Source organism: Limanda limanda, chromosome 16 (genome assembly GCF_963576545.1).
Source record: "Limanda limanda chromosome 16, fLimLim1.1, whole genome shotgun sequence".
Classification (NCBI taxonomy): Eukaryota; Metazoa; Chordata; class Actinopteri; order Pleuronectiformes; family Pleuronectidae; genus Limanda; species Limanda limanda.
In genome coordinates, this window is record NC_083651.1 from 16,549,744 (window position 1) to 16,570,091 (window position 20,348).

The window sequence follows — 20,348 nt, forward strand, 5'->3', positions numbered from 1 at the left end:
GCCCAGCGCCTGCGCCAGTCCTCTGCAGCTGACGTCACAGCCAGCATGGCGGTCAAGGTGACTCCGTCAATCTGTTTCTTATCTGACTTTAACTTTACCCACAGTAAAGATGAGGCGGAGCCGCTGCTGGATGCTGAGGAGAGGAGACAGTCTCCGGGCGGACTCGTGGCTGTAGAGCCTCTGGCGGAAAACAGACCAGATGCAGCGGAGTTTCCCTCTTTGTTTATCTGAATCCTGCAGCTTTACCCAGGCGCATCTGCACCGGCCTCACACACTCAGCTGAGATGTGTTTCCTCTGTTGCATGTGTGTGTCAGAGACGTGAGGTTAGAGATGGGTTTTCGCAGTGGATCGCAGCTCGGTTGCTTCCTCATGCAGGGTGTTGTCACAGTCGTCTAGGATCGATCCCTGCTGAGCTCTGTTAAGATCAGAGCTTGAACTGTGACAGTGTGAACTTCAGATGTATTGATCAGGGGATCGAACGTGTGGCTGAAGTGTCCTGCTGAGGTCTGCATGCAATTCTGACTCTTGTAACTTGTGTGTGTTGCAGGTGCAATTAACAAAGAGGGCTGACCCCCATGATTTGAAGACTATTTTTCATAAGGTAAGACACAGAAAAGAAAATGTCTACAGACAAGACAACTGTGTATTACTGTGTATTACTGTGTATTACTGTGTATTACTGTGTGTTACTGTGTATTACTGTGTGTTACAAGTGTAACTTCTGTGCTGCAGTCGGTGGTAGTTTCTGTGCGGTGTCCATTGGGATACATAGTTCAGTAAAGGTCACACAAATGCTTGGACTAATTTTGGATCTGCTTCAACAGAGAATCCCCCCCCTGCTCTGACTTCATGTGTGTGTTTTCAGTGTGTTGTGATCGTCAGGATGTCAATGACTTTCTCCTCAAGCTCGGTCAAAGATATTAAACTGTGATATTTTTGTGTTGGGTGTGTGTTAATCCACACGTTTTGCTCGGGGTATAAACTTGTAAGTAATGACTCCAAGTCACAAACTGTGGTTCTTCCACATCTCTTGACTGGGCTGTGAGTGAGCTGCATAATTTCTGATGCATATTCAGGTGGAAGAGTTAATTACTGGAGGCTCGTTCCGACTGCCTGTATAATTTGATTAAGAACTACTTGAGGCCTACTGTGAGGGTGAATGGCTACACAATCATGCCACGCAGAAATGTGGCAATAAATTGCTCGGAATTAAAATTTTCACTTAAAACATTAATTCAGCGGAGTGTGTTGAATTGTCGCCTTGAAAACACTTGGCGTGAAGGTCCCCCTCCCACACTCCCGTCTTTGTTTGTCTCACGCGCTCTCTATCCGAGCTTGGCTCACACCCACGAGTGTGGCCTTTCTGCTGCCAGTTCATGTGGCGCTTGTGTTTCCAGAGCTATCTCTGTTCCAACTTGAAATCCAAGCAGGCTCTAAATATGACCTTACTTCTTAAAGCCTGACTGTGACCTCAGGTTAGACACTGCTGCAAAGACACGCTTGTTTTGCTTCAGTCAGGCACAGTTACAAGGTGATTATTAGATTATAGATTTATTGTCACTCTGGCTTAACGTTTTATCAATTCATGTTCAATTTGAGCAGGATTTTTCTGTAAACATATGTCGAGGTTGTTTAAGACCTCTTCCAAAGAAATGATTCGTAATAATATTCAATTTACAGGTTTTAACTTGAATTTGTAGGCATTTATGTCAACAGATTCACCAAAAATAAACATTTCTTATATGACGCTATGCACATAAGTGCTGCATCATAATATATATCAATATTGTGACATGATAGACATTTTTATACATAGTGCTTCTGTCAATTTGTGGTATTGGTGACCTTACAGTGGGCTGGTGATCCAAGGTTCAACCACCAGACAGGCAGGATTCATTTGGAGGCTGAAAGTGAAATAGCACCTCTCAACCGTGTCTGAAGTGCCCCTGAGCAATCACAAGAACCCCCAAATGCCTCCCTAGGAACTGATCAGTGGACAAACAGAATGTTCTAATTTAGATTTATAGTTATATTAGTTTTACAGATTTTTTTTTTTCATCAAGTGTCTTGAATTTTCAGACATTTATTTCAATAGATTATCCATAAATGAACATTCTCTAATATTTCGATATATCGTATATTATATTGGGTCTTTCAGCAGCTTAGTTGAATGATGTGGTATAGGCCACTGAAGGACCCATTAAATGTTGGTGTAGATCCTGATCAGCAGATGGAGTCAGGACTTTTATTTTTCACTTTCTTTAACATTGCGAGATAGGGCTTTTTTTCCCCACAGATTTCGGTGACTGATTTCCGTTTGCTCTTTGCAGAGGGATGCGCTCTACTGAGTGCAATCTAGTGATGTTTAAATGCAATTGTATATCTCAGTTATCAGATAGTTACATATATATGGTTCTCTGCTGTACATAAAGCATCAGTCTTTTTCTTCAATAGACGTCCTTTGACTATTAAAAGAAAAAGACTGAGGCTTTTCAAAACTTGTGTAGCGTGTATTTTTTTTAAAATAGGCCTATCATGTAGGGCCAGGAAACTAGAAACCATTTGTGCTGGTTTAGAAAGTAAGCACAGAGAAAAGAGACACCAATGGAGAAAGCTATAGAAAGACAGACTTGTTGATTTATAACCTAGTGGTTGTTATTTTGTCTCTCCTTCATTCATTGTATTCCATAGCCATATCGTTTTCTTTCTATGCACACAAAGGAATTTCTTTATTCAAATCCACATGTGGAAGGTCTATGCGCATCGTTCACAGCTCTGTGTGTGTCTCCTCTGCAGTATGCCAGTGTGGTGGAGGATGGGGAGCATTACTTGACCCCCAGGGACTTTGTACAGAGCTACCTGGGTCTGCACACACAGCCTCAACACAACCCCAAAACTGTGGAGCTGATAGCCGGAGTGGCCGACACCACCAAAGATGGGTGAGTGCCTACGGGGAGGTAACTGTGGAGCGTCTTCTGTTATCCTGAGATATTTAAATCCCCAGTGTCAGTTCAACTCTCATTACATGTGTGTTGTCTTTCTCTCTCAGGTGCTTCATTAGTTTGTCTGCTAACGTTTTAATAACCGATGAAATATTCTGTCGATTCAGTGGGAGCTGTTAGTGCACCATCAAATATCATCAGTTGTTGCAGATGCTGAACGGCCTGTCAAGGATTAATCCCAGTCTTATTTGCAGAGTAAAAACATTGCCAACTTTATCAGCCACTTCTATACCTGATGATCGATAATAAAGTCTAATATATCTGAAGTATCTCATTATAATTGCAAGTATGTTTACCTCTAATGGGAGTGAAGTTAAACTCCTAAATGTTTAATAGGTTTTTCAAGGTCCCTCATTTTCTAAACACAGTAAAAACATCTGCATGTTGGATAAACTTCAAATTCAACTTTATTATTACTAATGATATATACATATATAATAATAAAATGTGAAATGCAATAGAATACACTTTGAAGCTTAACTTCTTAGACAACATGAATTAAAGTGCTCAGCAAAAATCCAAATGTGAACATCTGCAATGTCCTGCACAGCTGCATTTGTTCAAAGAGATCCTGTGATATGATGAAACTAAATGCTAAATGCACTAAATGCACTTTGAGGTTGTTTCCTTTTAAATCAGCAGATTTTTCAAAGGTCAGGAATTAACTCAAAAGCTCAGATAAAAAGCACAGCTGATATTACATCAATGCATTTGACTGTTGTTCTTAACCTTGGTCACTAGCTTTGTTGTTTTTTCCTTCTCTAGCCAATTCAACTAAGATTTTGTTGACCTCTCTCTCTCTCTCTCTCTCTCTCTCTCTCTCTCTCTCTCTCTCTCTCTCTCTCTCTCTCTCTCTCTCTCTCTCTTTCTTGTCCAAACAGACTCATATCTTTCCAGGAGTTTCAGGCCTTTGAATCAGTCCTATGTGCCCCAGACGTCCTGTTCATACTTGCCTTTCAGTTGTTTGATAAGACCGGCACAGGAAACATCTCCTTTGGTACGTACATGGTGGTTAATGTCAGCACGCTGGTGTGGGGGTTTTCAGCAATTATTTTTTAAAATGTTTATGTCCTAACCCGACGCAGCCTGATGTTTTCCCCAGTTACAGGCAAGTTCACTTAGGTTTTTAAGCTGTATCCTGATGTAGTTTCATTGGAATAATAATAACAAATAACAAAAGCTATTCTACAGCAACATTGACTTTTCTGGTTTGCACCTGCTATGGTTACTGTTGAGAGTTGTAAATGAATGCAGCAGGAGCCACATTTTTCAGGCCTCTATAAAGCCTTACATATGCCAGCTGCTTGTATTTTATAAAGTCTCATCTAAAGGCAGGACAGCAAGAGAGCTGTTTGAAACGTCACATTATTACCAGCTCCGTCTGAAAGGAAGAGAAATGAAACCAGCATGTCATAAACCAAGAGGTGCGGAGTCATTCAAAGGAGCTGCTGCGATGCTCTCTCTGTGCAATGGGCTTCCATAAAGGTGACTGAAATTGGGAGCGGCGCTTATACCGAAAAATACCCTGGATGAACCCAGAAAATGAAAAAGGACTGTCAGCGAGACATTCAGCTCCCCAGTCCAAATGGACTCTTTCCTCTGCTGTAACAAGCTTCTTGGTAAATGGGATGAGGATATGAGACGGAGAGAGCAGGTGCACCTTTGCATGTTTTTTCCATCTGTCTCTTCATATTGAAGCTGAAGCTGCTGTGTCTCCCTCCTCCAGAGAATGTACGTGACATCTTCAGCCAGACCACGGTTCATCACCACATTCCCTTCAACTGGGACTGTGAGTTCATCAAGCTGCATTTCGGCCACGAGAGAAACAAGAACCTCAGCTACACAGAGTTCACCCAGTTTTTACAGGTTTGTGTGGAAAAGTGTCAGATGAGAAGATTGACCTCAATTAAGAAGCAGCTGGCAATCTTTTCTCAACGTGAGGGGAAAGAGTCCGATTCTGGGAGTATTAGGTTCAATTTTGAAGAAAAAATCAGAGATTACGAGACAAAAATCTTAATATTTCAAAAATGCTATATTATGAAAATAAAGTAGTAATTTGGTTCCACTCCTTCTGGGTCAAAAATATTGAACCAATCTAATCGCTTCTTGGGAAAACCCTAAATTCTCAAGAAGTGATTAGTTCTTGTTTACAGCAAACAGATGTAACCAGCGATAACCTCGCAGCAGACCTCCTCCACAAAAGAGGCAATTTCCTGTACGTCTGTGTGGTACATTCTTCAGGATAGACTCAGTTTCTTACACAATCTTTCCAAAGTCCTTATACGTATGATGATGTGGTGCTGAAAGATTAGATGTTTTGTAATTTGTGAAACTTATACTAAAGGTTTAATAGACAAAATTCTCCACATTCCCCATTTATTACAGGCGATCTCCCCTGTAAAATGAGACATATCCTAATATTGTCACTTTATTCATCTGAAATTAAAACCTTATCTTCAAAATCTCTGATTTTTCCCTCTTTAAGTGGCTCTAATACACCGTCATAAAAGATTGTTAATGAACATGTCATATTTTGTCAGTTTCTTGTTCCTTATCTGTTTTGTCTTATTTTCATTTCAGGAGGTGACTGTGGCTCGAGCAGTGAAATGAACATAAACCCTGTTAAAACCTTTATTTTGTACTAAAATAACCAGCTGTTCATCACTTAGTTATTAGAAGTGAGGTCGAGTTTTTTGTTTGTATCTTAAAATATTTATTTTCAGCATATAGAATTTAGAGAAGATACATAGTTTTTCTTTCCATACAAACACAGTACAGTGTAAATGTATTAATCTCAGCAGCTACAGTTAAACAGATTTGTATGTTAATGCAACACGATGTGCCACAGAACATACACATCCCTTCAGACCGTTAGAAAATCTGTATGCATCAATAAATGTGCAACCATCCATCCTGCTCAAGGACAAATGGAGATGAAGCAAAGTGAAGTTCATGCTGTGTGTGACCTCCTCAGATATTGTAGCTGTGTTGCATCTTCACGGTTGCATCCCTTCGGCTGTTCTGGAGGTTTTCAGTAGCCCGGTGCGTCACTCAGACCCTTAGCGTTGTTGCTTTGCTTCATTGGTCGATGCCGCCCGTGCTGTGGCAGCAGAGCGATCAGGGAGGAACCTGGGTTGGAGTGGAGGGTTGTGGTCTCAGGCAGGAGCCGGGTGGTCTCGGGGTAAAGACAGGCTGCGCTGTGGCTCCACTGCAGTGTGGGATCCCTCAGAGCACTTTGTGGTTTATCAAACTTGACTTCAACTTCCCACCACTACACCAAGACCCATATGTGTGCAGGATTTAATTGACATCTGTCATTGTCATTGACTTGTTTTTCTGTCATGTCCAAGCACGTATTGAGTAAAACTTAAAATTCACCAAAGTAAAAGTCTGTCTGTTTAGAGTCGGGGCTCTGCCACCACATGGCTGTCGCAGTACATGACTGGACTTGAAACTTCAGTGAGAGCAGACGTGGGAGAAGATTTTTAAGCTTCGTGAGACAACAAAGTGTCATCAGCAACATAATCAGCAAACATTGTGAGAATTAATCTCCAGCAACAATCCACTGATTAGGTTATCGGAACCCGAGTGTAAAGATGAAGCAACAGCTAAGTACTGCAGCCATGTTGCTGTGTGATCCTGCGGCTCTGTGCGAGGAGCCTCGGCAGCAGACACTGACCCGGGGTCAGCCCCCCCTGCATCCCCTTCTGATTGCACGGTTGTCACATCGAATCATCTTCCTGCAGACACACCTGCCGGCCACCTCGGCTCGGCTCCGGGATAAGACTTCTCTGGACATGGTTTCCATTAGTCTCCAGAGAGACAGTGGTGATTACAAACGCCAGCGTCTGACACTGTCATATCTGATGACTCTCACATCTGTCCATCGCTGACATTATTATATGTTCTCCCTCAAAAGTTCCATCTCTCCGCTCTCTTATAATGCGATGCTGCTCATCACAGTAACAGTTCTTTTGTCAGCTAATGGCTTTTGTGTGTGTGTGTGTGTGTGTGTTTGTGTTGCTGCAGGAGCTACAGTTGGAGCATGCCCGCCAGGCCTTTGCACAGAAAGACAAGAACAAAAGTGGCACCATCACCGCCTTGGACTTCAGCGACATCATGGCCACCATCAGACACCACATGCTGACGCCGTTTGTGGAGGAGAATCTGGTCTCAGTGAGTTTTCAGATTTTTAGAAGCATTAGAGATTTGGATTGAGCGATTGCTTGGGCATCTACGTTGAGCTGCTGTCATGTAAGGCTGACCTCTTAGATTCATAAACAAGGAAGTGGAGCAAAATTTAGTTTAAAGTCGTTCAATATAGAAGAAAACTCATAACAAGACTCAGAGTACGGACAGGTTGACTGATGGTCAGGTCTTAACTTCTGGTCAAGGGAAGATTCCAAGGATCCAGTTTCCAGAGTCAAACCTTAAGTTGTCCAGACAGAGCTCCAATTTACCAAATTTGAGTTGCAACTCAGGAACTTGTGTATGAACATTTTCAACAACTTTCCAAGTAGTTTTACCGACTTGAGATGTAGAAGAGAAATTGACTTTAAAGTTCAAAGATAGAGAAGGAGTCATAGCATGTCTACCACTGAGTGTGTCTGAGGTCATCAGATGTGGATGAAGCGTGACTGCTTCAGGTTGTAGAGTCGATGGTGGGGCTCAGGTGTTCATATGGACTAACAAGGGGGAAGAGGAAGTGGGCAGGAAACACAAGGGAAAAGACATCCTTACACAAAGAATACAACAAAATCAAATCCACCTGTACAGCAGGAATGACAGATTCTGGATCTTTCTCCAGGCTGCAGGAGGCAGCACCTCCCACATGGTGAGCTTCTCCTACTTCAACGCCTTCAACGCCCTCCTCAACAACATGGAGCTTGTCCGAAAGATCTACAGCACCCTCGCCGGCACGCACAGAGACGTACTCCTTACCAAAGGTACCCCCCGTCCCCCCAACCCGCCACACACAGGAGGGTCCTCTTGACATCAATGAAACAGTCATGTGTGCATTTTATGTCGCTGTCCGATCACATTTCAACTTTCTTGACAGAGTGGTGTGAGTGAGCACACAGGGAGCATTAACTGTAGTGCTAAATAACAAAGGTAAATAAAAACATTTCTAACCTGGTAATCAGATCACCCCTCACGTGTAGATCTGTGACTGCACTGTCACGTCTGCTCCTGATTGTGTTTCCCATTCAGTCTGTTCCTTTACTCTCGCTCCATAGTTTTGTCTCCGTGCAGAGAGGGAAGACTATGGACATATAGTATTTGCAAATAATTCTTGTTATTATTAATTCTTTTATAAGATGGGTGGGTGTAAATGCAAAAGCTCACCTGTCAGCTGTCAGTCCCAGAGAAGTGATATCGAGGTCAGAGAAGCTGAACATTGAAATCCATGGAACTGTCAGGAAGATCTTTGTGGAGGATGTGAATCACCGGCTCTTTTCTCTCCCTCTATAACTACCATTTATTTTCCTTTGAGAAAGAACATCTGATGCTTTATATAGAACTGAATATAAAGCACAAAAGATAAAGAGAGTGCACCACAGCATAAGGAGATACAACCCATACAGGATTGATTTTGTGGTTTTTAAATAAGAATTAAGAATCTGCATTAACACTAAAAGAGACCAAGAAGCTCTATTTGCAAATACTATTTAATACTAGCCCACTGTAAAATATACCTGATGTAGCTAACCTTTCCCTCTCCTGTTTGACTTTAATGCTTTGAAGTCCTGTTTGCATCATTTCATCTTTTCATCTTTGATGTCTTGTAGAGGAGTTTGCTCATGCCGCCAATAAGTTTGGACAAATCACTCCTATGGAGATTGACATCCTGTACCAGCTCTCTGGTCTCCACTCGCACTCTGGGTACGTTTCTGCATAACTCTCATTTTACCTGGTGGATTATGTTGATTCACCTCATGTAGAGAGAAGCTGAGAAGCTTTCTCAGACTGTCTCATATATGTCTTTATATTCATTCCTTCAGTGATTTACATTCACATAATCAACAACAAAGCAGTAATTATTTCAGCACGGCAAATGTAAATTGTCCATATTCTCTATATTATATTTTTATATCTTTTTGTGTAAATAATGAAACTATATTTTGAACAACCTAGAACTCTTCTGCAACAACATTTTGAGCGATAATGACAAAATAGGTGAGAGTTTTTACAGGTGCCTGTTTCATTTTGGGATTCCTTTGATGAGATGAGATAAGATAAGATAGAATAAGATTAAATTCTTTATTATCAGAATGCTCACATGCTGTACAATCTATGTTATCGGTCCCTTTAACTTTTACCACACAGGCACACTGGGGCTACTTAGAGGTCCTGGCACCTTGATTCTTGTATAAATGTTCAAAATGAGATTCCAGTCTTAAAGCTGTGAATCAGTGTGTTGGGAAAAAGATGCCGCACGTGAAGTACAATTAAAAGGTGCTAAACATAATCATGGATACTTTTACAGCCAGTGTATTTTCCTTTTGTACTTCCATCGATGAAGTCAGGCAGGTTGCCTCTGCTGCTTCCTCAAAAATGTACAATTGAAAACATTTGATATAAAACTCTGCTATTTCTCTGCTCCAACATGAATAGGTAGAAGTATGCTACGGGTCTGTTTATTGGCTGTAAAGATAAAGTTACTGCACATTCAGTTTAACGACAGTTGCTCCACCGGCTGTTTTACAAGAAAAACATAAAACATGAACGCAGATTTTATGAAGCGTCAGGCCAGTGGGGAATATTTGTCTCATGCGCCGGGTAACAAAACACGTTTGGCTTACATGCCGGTGCCACGGGCGCTCGTCCATCTTTGTTTGTCTGTGGTTTATAGAGGCTGAAAGTTGCAGTAACTTCAGGTTATGTGCCAGTAAAAAAGGGCTGTGGAAAATCTTACATCACCGGTTGCTGCTGCGTGCTCGGAGGTAGATGCAGCGCTCTTTGCTTTTTTCCCGGCCTAACTCCCTCCATCCCTCCCTTCCTCCCCTGCTGTTGTGCGTGAAGGCGGCTGAACCACGCCGACATCGAGAGGATAGCGCCGCTGGAGGAAGGAGCCATGCCATACCACCTAGCAGAGGCCCAGAAACAGGTAGTCTGATTGGCTCGTCTAATACACCTCACGTCCCGGTGCCTTTTATCAAAGCCTTCTCCTCCTGCTTTATTCTCAGAGAGGAGCAGAAAAAAGGGGAGAATACTCAGTCGCTGAATTAGTAGAGTGCCCATGTTTTTCCTCCCTTGCGAAGTACATTACTTAAACTGCGAGATAAAAGTACGGCAATTAGAGTTATAAAAGAGGAACGGATTGTTGCGTCGCACCTCTCCATAAAAGCCTCTCTCCTCTTTATTCAGTATAGCTGCACATACATATCAGCTGCAATCATACATCTGAGAAGCTAATAAGAGGCTTTTATCAGTGTGAGGCTTGAGGAGTTTTCTGAGGCTTTAGCGAAGGCCGCTAATGGCGGGAGGGGAGTGGGAGTCAAGGTGGATGTGGGAGAACCAAATTGTTCCTGCCTCCACCGGATAACACGGCTCTATCTCAGGCTGTGGTCAGAGCTTTTGAAGCCGCTCGTGCTCCTGGGACTCGGGTACTCAGAGGTCTGGAATTTGATTCCCGTGTGTGTGTGTGTGTGTGTGTGTGTTTGTGGGGGGGATGCTGCAATTCACAGAGCTGCCCTTTAGTGGAAGTAGGCTAATAGTTTAAAGCCTTTGATCAAGACCTCGATCTTGTTAGCATGCAACCCCTCGGTGGAAGCATCTGGGAAACTGGAAATGAGTGATCTTCTCTGCTCCCCTCCCGTCTGGTTTGGGAGTTACTCACAGCCTCAACCTGCACACGCACACACACACGCACACACACACACACACACACACGCACACACACACACACACAGTCCCGTTTGGACTGTGTAATATTCATGTAGATACTTATCTGGACATGGAAAAGGCTTGTGGGGCTAATCTGTTCCCCTGCCCCACAGCGAAAACAAAGGGGCTCCACTTACAACATCAAACACCGATTCCACAGATCGAGTAGATAACAGAGAAATTATACTTTGTTGTAAAAATAAAAAGAAGACCTTAAGCTCGTAGCCTCCACACATGCATGTGGGGAAGGCTACAGGTTCACACAGTCATTTTCCAGAGCTGCTCTCCCTCTTTGTGACATTTAATACTCCTTGATGAATCAGACGTTTATATGACATGTCCACATTCCATCGCCTTCCGCTGTCGATGAGTCCTTCACGGCATTATTCTTTCCACAATGTATCTGGTTCACGATAGTTTAGTCGCCAGCCGATTCACGTTTAGCGCTCTAACCCCCCCATCCCTCACACACACACACACACACACACACACACACGTCTTTCTCCAGATTCATTTGACCACTGGTGTCTTTTCTTCCCCATACAGCACGCTCATGACCCGTCCCGGCCCGTCTGGCTCCAGGCTGCGGAGTCCGCCTACAGGTTCAGCCTGGGCGCAATCGCCGGAGGTGAGTGACATGTCTGCCGCGGAGCCCCCCCCCGGCCCGCCCGAGGGGTAACCTGAGACGGGCCAGACTGGCGCTCTGAGGCCCCGGGGCCGGCCATTGTGCTGCAAGGAGAGGGGCTGTGATGTGAGGCTCTGGCATTGTGCTGCCGTGCCATCGGTGGCTCCAGGCTGTCGTTGGGGCCGGAGCTTCGGAATGACACAAATCTTCCGGAACCGCACTCTCTGGAATCTCCGTCTAATTACACTGGAAGGAAGGGATACAAGGAACCCCCTGACATAACTGCCCCTCGGATATGAACACACACTCTTACTCAGTGTTTGTGTGTGTGTGTGTGTGTGTGTGTGTACTCTCCCCAAACACACAAAACCCTATCAATCCTCAATCAGGCCGGATAGAAAGAGACGTACAGTATCGTTAGGCGTGTGATGACACTGCAGAGTCGTGTGGATAATGAGCTGTTTATCACCCTCTGTGCTGACTCAGCCTTTTTCTGCATTTGAGAGAAGAGTCCATTTCAGCAGCGTTTGATGTCAGACAAGACAAGACACAGCAAGTAAAGCTGCAAACAGGCTTAGTGCAACTCGCTGCAGCGCCACCTCCTGTAACAGTTTCCCCAAAGTTACCAGTGTAATAACCGGTTTTATTAGTTTATAGACAGACACGGCTCTATTTATCTCCAAGTGATTATTAAACAACCTCCCCACAAACTTATCAGCTGAATGATGAATTATTCTTTTACATCTTAATCGTATATGACAATAAAAGTTGGTCCCTTTGCTTCTAAGAGCATGAAAAACTATTTTAGAGCTGATAGTTTAGGGATTAAACAATAATTGGATTGACAGATATCAAAATAGTAATGTGGTAATCAATCAAAATCAAACATGTGGAATTTGCTGCTTTTTTCTGTCATATACGACAGCAAATTGAAGATCTTTGGATTTAAGGCAGATTTAATTAGGAATCTGAACGTGTTACTTTGAGCTTAATAGACAGTTTCACCTTATAGACAAAACATTAATTAATGATGACAGTTATGATCCTCATCCCCAATCCTCATCGGTTTAGGTGTGTCCAGTTGAGTCCAGTTTATTTCTAAATACCCACAGTTTGTATTTACCTCACTTTTAAAAACAAGAGGCATGAATTCTCTCCTGGGAAAAGAGTTAAAAAGTTGGAAAACTCCTGATCACGCCATGTTAAAGATACTGGGATCTGGGATCCTCAGTTGTGTGGAAGTCCTGTACTTTTTGTGTTATCATGATAACAAACAAACAAACAAATGGATAGGGGGATGGGGGGGCGGAACATCCATGACAGGGGGAATTACCAGAGTTTGGCGGAGGCAAAGTTGACTCAGGAGGTAGAGCTGGTTGTCCACTATTTAGAGGGTTGGTAGTTAAATCCCTGGCTCCCTGAACTATCTGTGGTTAAGACACTGAACCCCCCCCCCCCCCCCCCCCCCAATTGCCCCTGACAGAGATGCACTGTTTGAATGTGTGAATGGCTGAATGGCAAAACTGTGAAGCAGTTGAAGTGACCATCAAGACGAGAAAAACATATAAATACACATTTACCGTAATGAGAGATGGGCAAAAATTTAAGTGAAGCACAGGGATCAAATAAAACACAATAAGATAAAAGCAAAAAACTGCTGAGGTCAATTTAACCTTAAAACTATTTTCATTTATTTGTAAAGCTGTTTACAGTGAGGTGAGATGAGTGGCAACAGTCTATGTGTCAAGAAAACTCTAAAACCCAATAAATAGGTATTCACATTATGTTTAATATGTTTGTGATTGTTTTCAGCCGGAGACGAGACAGATTTTTAACCCGTGACAAACATGTGTGTTTTGCAGCCACCGGCGCCACGGCCGTGTACCCCATCGACCTGGTGAAGACGCGCATGCAGAACCAGCGCTCCACGGGCTCCTTCGTGGGAGAGCTGATGTACAAGAACAGCTTCGACTGCGCCAAGAAAGTGCTGCGTTACGAGGGCGTCTTTGGATTCTACAGAGGTAATCCTTTGCAGATTTCATAGTGCGTCAGAGGAGACCTGAAAAATCTGCAGCACCGGGTGGGTGCAACATGTGGCGGGGGGGGGGGGGGCGGCGTCTCTGCAAAACAAACTGCCTGATGGGAAAGCGTCGGGATTTGTCAGCGCGCAAACATCAGCAGCATGGTTTTTTGCTAATTGATACCAGAGACCTTTGCCCTTCGCTGTGCGGCAGGAGAAAGGGAAGCGACGCCCAGGGGTCGAGTTTTTCATTATCTCAATACCTGGGAACGCTCCCGGAGGAGAAGGACCAGCAGAAGTCATGTCGCGGCGGCGTCTGATCTGCCTCTGCCGCTGATGATAATGGTGCTGAAGGCCTGTGATATAGAACACTTCTCCCCTCAGGCTGCTCACATGAGGGAAGTCAAGACTGCCATCTACTGCTGCAGCTCTTTGTTGCTCGGATCTGGCTCCTTCCCTCCTTCCCTCCTTCCCTCCTTCCCTCCTTCCCTCCTTCCCTCCTTCCCTCCTTCCCTCCTTCCCTCCTTCCCTCCTTCCCTCCCCTCCTTCCCTCCTTCCCTCCTTCCCTCCTTCCCTCCTTCCCTCCGCTGCCGGCACACGATAAGAGGCCGATCGACTCGGAGACAGACACGCTCGGCTGTTTTCTGGCCGCATACCAGCAGCAGTCACTCAGCAGCTCCTTCAGAAGTTTATCTGGCCTGATGAAGGACAGACGGTGAAACAGTACGGCGGTTATCGCCACCGTAGCACCCAGCCTCAACCCCCAACCCCCCCCACGATCTTGTCGGTGACCACACAGCGCTCCCTCTGTTCCCTCACCGACAGTGGGATCAGGCCTCAGCAATGTTGATCCCATACGCACCGGCAGTGTCATATTTTTTTGGACTTTTGTTCCCCCGTCTCAATGGGAGCTTTGTGTTTTCGGTGCATCAGATGTATCAGGCACATCTGTAAATATTTATGGGTTTGTTTTACACACACGAGAACCCCGGCAGCTCGTATTGTTCTCGCCGTCACTGGATGGATTCATTCCGCAAAAAAATACAAAAAAGTGCATTCATTTCAGATCCTGACTTTCTCTCTCTCCCTCTCTGTCAGGTATACTAATGGTATCTATGAATAATATTTTCCTGCAGGTCTCCTCCCGCAGCTCATCGGTGTCGCGCCGGAGAAAGCCATCAAACTCACGGCAAGTCATTCCACTGTGTAGCTGGTTGGAGTGTTCGAAATAGAAAAAAAGTTGCTCTGAGTGATTCACTGTGAATGAGAAACATGCACGGAGCTTAGAGGAGATGCAGTCGTCGCAATCAAGATGCGACTGCAAGCACAAGTTAACATTAATGCCCCAGAGCTATCGAGAGGGGGATTGTTTCTCATCTGCCCCTTTTTTTTTCTTCCTGTGGTCTCCCCTCCATTTTCTTTCAGATGAATGATTTTGTCAGAGACAAGTTCACCACACAGGACGGCACCATCCCTCTGCCGGCAGAGATCCTCGCTGGTGGATGTGTAAGCATGACCTCCGTCAGCCCTTAAATTCAGCCTGTTGGCGAATCACTCAAACACTAGATGGGGAACAAAACAAATATTTAAATATGTTAAACTGTTGTACTCCTATCAACACATAGCACTGCAAGTAAATACAGTGGTGGTTGAAGTATTCAGATTAGTTTACTTAAGTAAAGTAACAATACTGCGTGTACAAATACACAACAAGTAAACATCCTGGATTGAAAATGTAATTGAAGTAAAAGTGTTAATTTTATATTATTAGTAAAAACTAAATTAAATGAATGTATAATTTCCTAAAACTTTATTTAATATATTAATATGCTATTATACTGTGCATTATAGTATAACATTTTTCATACTATATATATTATCAGTTTAATCTAAAACAATTCATCAACAATTTTATAAAGTCATATTTTGTGTGTAAAATCATAATCTGTAAAGTAACGAGGAAGTAAAGCCGTCAAGTAAATGTAAAGGAGATAAAAGTATGATACATATTATGTGTATATATAAATATTCTTTTGGTCAAAGTGTTAGAATCTGTGTGAATTTAGTTTCAATTGAATCCGTTCTGACAAAATTCATCAACAGATGTTTCTCATGATAATGTTTCATTTATCATGAGTGTGCAAGAGACAAATGGTTCTCAGCTCAGCTCGTCTACACAAGTTAAATTTAGACTCTGAATCCTCCAGATAGATTTTTCTTTGCCTCATGAAGTCATTTGACTGCAGCAGTAGATTAAAAGTCTATTTCGGTGGTAAAGTGGAACCGGGGCGGCCGTGGAGCAGAGCCTGCAGGTTGCTCCTCACAGAGGAACGGGGGTCTGCGGGGTCGTGACCCCTGTCAGGGTGTAATTGGAGGAAGAGGCCCCGGAGGGTCCTGGATGAAGCGGGGTCTCGCTCAACGTGATTGAGTCTGACAACGCTTTACATACCTGAGGCGTGGTCCCAGCGCAGGTCTCCTCACCAGCAGCCAGGATCTTTCCATTGCACACTGTTAAACAATATGTATGGCCTGTTTTTTTTTTTTTTTTTTTTTTTTTTTTTTATAATTTATTTTTAAAGAAACAAAGAACATACATACATAAAACGAACAAAAAAAAAAAAAAAAAACACAAAAACAAACAAAACAGAAAAAAATTTGGTCACCTATACATTTATACTGATGGTACACTGATGAAGATAAATGTCAATTCATACAGTAACAGATCAGTGATGATCCTGTGAGGTCACAAACACAATCCATTTTTCCCAATACTGCAAATATTTGTTAAACCGTAGATTCAGCGAAAAAAAACATTCTCTCCATATTTTGAATATCAGTTACAGTATCTATCCAGTCAGTCTCTGTTGGGGGTTCGGCCTGTAGCCATTTTCGTGTTACAGCTTTCTTGCTGGCTGCTAATAGTATCTTTAACAAATATTTGTCTTGCACCAGTAGGTGAGCTGCGATATTGCCAAAATAAACTGTAGAAAAGGTACAGTCAGATCCATCTCCAAAAACAGTCTGTATTACTTGTGTTACCACCTGCCATATATGGCCTGTTGTTTGAGTTTATTCATGTGCTTTATATCAAGCGGCCCACCTCCTCATTATATTTTATGCAAGTTTAGAGTCTGGCTAATGTGACGGGAATTAGCTTTTTAAACGATCGCTCCCTTGAGAGGAGAACTGAAGAAGATAAAAGAGAGGAGACATTAATCTTCAGAGCAGCGGATATTCCCCCTCCACTTTGAAAATGACTGAATGTGCCCGAGCACTTTTTAGACCTTTGCTCGGATGTTTACAGATAAAACCGTCGGCCTGAATGTCACCAGCAGCCATCCCGGGGCCTGATTAGATTTGGGGAGGGTGATAAATGTGCTGGAGTCAGAGGGTGCCGGAGCCTCGAGGGCATCGCCTGTGAGGACCCGGAGCCGTCCGGGTGATTCAGCGCTCTCCCCTGGGAATGGGGGTGAATTGGGGAAGTGTGCAGGGCAAGGCCAGGCCGGGCTGCTCACCCCTGCCACAGGAGGTGCCTGAGGGGAGGCGAGGGGGCAGAGGGCCGGTGCCAGGGTCACAGCCTCCCAACCATGGGCCGGGGCGTCTCCGCGCTCCACGCCTGCTCTCCTGTGACCCCCGTTGTTCTTCCATCAATGCTTGCTTTTTCCTCCTCCTGTCAAGGCCATTCTCTGGCAAAATCAGACAAAAATGTATCTTTTGTGCCGAAGTTTACGGAGATAATTAGAACATTCCTACGATGAAGAAATGCTTACTCGCCAGTTTAACCCTGAGATCACTCCTCAAATGTGTGACCCCACTTATGACAGGAAATCCACTGCAAACTCTTCTCTACATACAAACAACTCATCCGCTGTTTTCTCTTTCCGCTTGCGTCCTGCAGGCCGGAGGTTCCCAGGTGATTTTCACCAACCCTCTGGAGATTGTGAAGATCCGTCTGCAGGTGGCTGGAGAGATCACCACAGGGCCCAGGGTCAGTGCCCTGAATGTTGTGAGAGACCTGGGCTTCTTTGGCCTCTACAAGGTAGGTCAGCACCTCTGCAGCACCGTGACGTCCGCAGCCTCAGCCTCTGTCACACAAGGGCAGTGAAAGGTTCCGATGTTTCTGAGACACATCAGCAACACGGGGCGTTTATTCATTGTAACAGCAATTTGTTGTGAGGATGCAGACTCAGAAATGTGATACGTTTACATCAACCTGTAAAGATCAAATTTCTTCAGGGTAACGGCAAGAACAAGTGTCCAAATTATGTCTCACATTCAGGTTAGAGACGGAATTCACAAAATACAGTCAAATAATGTTAAGGGTGAAATAAAGATGTTGAATTTTATTATTAATCTTTCAAATAACTGAGTGAAAAATAAATCATTGTAGAAAATATTAAATGCTACAAGAAATTTACAAAATAGCGAAACACTGATAAAGAAACAGGTAAAGGTGAGAAATAATAAAACACACAGTTTAATGATGTGTTATTGTCAATGTAACCAATACAATATCTATAAAAAGAGTAATAGCAGCAATGTAACAATACGTATACTAATGCCCTCTATGGATAATGATGTCATCAGCATCACTTCATTAGTAGAACTTACTCATTATACAGAACGGTCACTTTCAGTGTTATATTATCATATACAATAATATTCATGATTGTTAATGGTGCATTAACTTGTATGAAACAGTTTAACATCATTAGTGGATGTGGAGTTAATTTTAGCCACGATGTTGGATAGTTAATCAAAATTCATTGTGTATTTATTTAGATAATGATTTTTTTTTTTTTATTTCATCTGCAAAATAACAAATACAATGATTTACAGTTAATTTAATGACGTGATACATTTATATTTCCATTTTAAAAGAAGTGAAGCAGAGGTTTCAAAGTAACATAAATGGAAACACGTCGATAAAATACAACACTTTATTTTGCACCACTGTATATTATCACATAACAATGCACAGATGAAATACTACTGTATCTGACCCAACTTGTTGTTTGTGTATACAGACAAAACCAAAATCAGGATCAGAAATGTGCACACATCAAACAGTGCTTTTGTTGACTGTTTGTAATTTTCCAATTTTCCATACTTTGCTACTGCTCCTTTCCAGATTCTTGTGGGTTTACTTAGAGCTCCAGTCATGTGTTCATCCTCCATATTTTAATGAGGAGCAGACAGCGTGTGGCTTGTTAAAAAAAATGCTGACTTCCTCTTGGTAGAAGAAGCCAGCACACCGGGCTCCATGTTGGAGTGTGTGTGTGTGTGTGTGTGTGAGAGAGAGAGAGAGATGGATCTGTCTCTGGAGGCTGCCGCTCCGCCCGGGGCTCTTTGGCTCCATCATCATCACTGAAGCCCCCCCGTGGGTTGAGTGAGACAGCTCCCAGACCCCAACCACTGCCTTTTGCCCAATTTAGCAGCCCTCTGATATATGTTGTATTTAAAAAAAACTGTCTTTTCTCTAGGGAGCCAAAGCCTGCTTCCTGCGAGACGTCCCCTTCTCTGCCATCTACTTCCCTGTTTATGCCCACACCAAGAAGAAGCTGGCAGATGAGGACGGAAGTCTGGGGGCGCTGCAGCTGCTCACTGCTGGAGCCATCGCAGGTAACACACATCTGGATCACCTCTGGACAGCAACAACAACAACATGTTGTGTTTTTATTAAGTCATGTTATTAAGCCTGCTCCTTCCACTGAACCTCGGCAACAGCCTGCCTGCATGTGCGTATAAGTATTACCCTATATACTAGGGACGGGGGGAAAAATCAATTCAGTCACGATCCTTGTAATCGATTATTTTTAAAACTTATTTATTGGTTTATACGGGGGGGATATATGGGGGAAGCAAGTTGACCAGCTCTTGTTTTTGCACAATAATCTAAACATACCCAAGCACTAGCTTTGTATCGCCTACATGCAAACAACAATGAAGCATAGCCTACTTTTTGTTTAATTCAAAGTTTATATTCTAAGTAAACTTTTATTCATTCTATTTCATTGACCTTTTATTTATTGTTTAAAAGTAGCCTAAGTGGCATACATTTCTTAATCTGTCAGTTTGTGTGCAGTTGACAGGGGCTATACAATAATAGGGCACATTTTTATTTCTTTTCTCTATTGGCTGCCCGGCATTCATTAAGTTAATGTGAATAGTTGAAATAAAACTTGTAAAGCTCTAAGTGAATTTGACTGTGTTGTATTTGAAGGTATGATTCAACTTTTTTCCATGGTCCAGTATTTCAAAAAACTAAATAACCAAAAGAAATCACAGGAAATCGTAATATCGAATCGCAATACTTACAGAATCGCAATACCCACAGATTCCCGTCCCTACTATATACACAATACAAACATGTTTATGTATGTGTGTGTGCATTCCTGAACACACATTCATAAATGTATGGTTGCTATTCTACGTATTATTTATATTAAATAAACATGCACACACATATATTTGTATGTATATCTATAATATTTATTGTATATATATTTGTCACACTGTGCTATCTAAATGCGACACAATCTATTCATAGTCAAAGTGCCTCAGCTTACACCCGTTGTGTAATGTATCCTAAGGCGTACCGGCAGCATCGCTGGTAACCCCTGCTGATGTCATCAAGACCAGACTCCAGGTGGCGGCCCGAGCCGGCCAGACGTCGTACAATGGCGTCATCGACTGCTTCGGGAAGATCCTAAAGGAAGAAGGTTTCAGGGCTCTTTGGAAGGGTGCAGGAGGTAAATGTACACACATACACACACACACACCGGTAGTAGTCCTGTTAAGTGATTTTATGAT

At 43.0% G+C, this 20,348-nt stretch overlaps 1 protein-coding gene across 1 annotated transcript in view; it reads left to right on the forward strand.

The window, feature by feature from the left end:
* Positions 1-20,348, forward strand: part of LOC133021486 (electrogenic aspartate/glutamate antiporter SLC25A12, mitochondrial-like) — a 21,153-nt gene continuing 805 nt past the window's right edge. The window contains exons 1-16 of the mRNA XM_061088348.1: positions 1-57; positions 549-602; positions 2,798-2,940; positions 3,885-4,000; positions 4,730-4,869; positions 7,033-7,179; positions 7,811-7,949; positions 8,793-8,886; positions 10,027-10,111; positions 11,437-11,518; positions 13,378-13,536; positions 14,672-14,724; positions 14,961-15,041; positions 17,434-17,574; positions 19,019-19,157; positions 20,129-20,287. Of these exons, the coding sequence (XP_060944331.1) occupies positions 46-57; positions 549-602; positions 2,798-2,940; positions 3,885-4,000; positions 4,730-4,869; positions 7,033-7,179; positions 7,811-7,949; positions 8,793-8,886; positions 10,027-10,111; positions 11,437-11,518; positions 13,378-13,536; positions 14,672-14,724; positions 14,961-15,041; positions 17,434-17,574; positions 19,019-19,157; positions 20,129-20,287 (1,744 nt within the window). The 5' untranslated portion in view covers positions 1-45. The remainder of the gene's footprint in view (positions 58-548; positions 603-2,797; positions 2,941-3,884; positions 4,001-4,729; positions 4,870-7,032; positions 7,180-7,810; positions 7,950-8,792; positions 8,887-10,026; positions 10,112-11,436; positions 11,519-13,377; positions 13,537-14,671; positions 14,725-14,960; positions 15,042-17,433; positions 17,575-19,018; positions 19,158-20,128; positions 20,288-20,348) is intronic.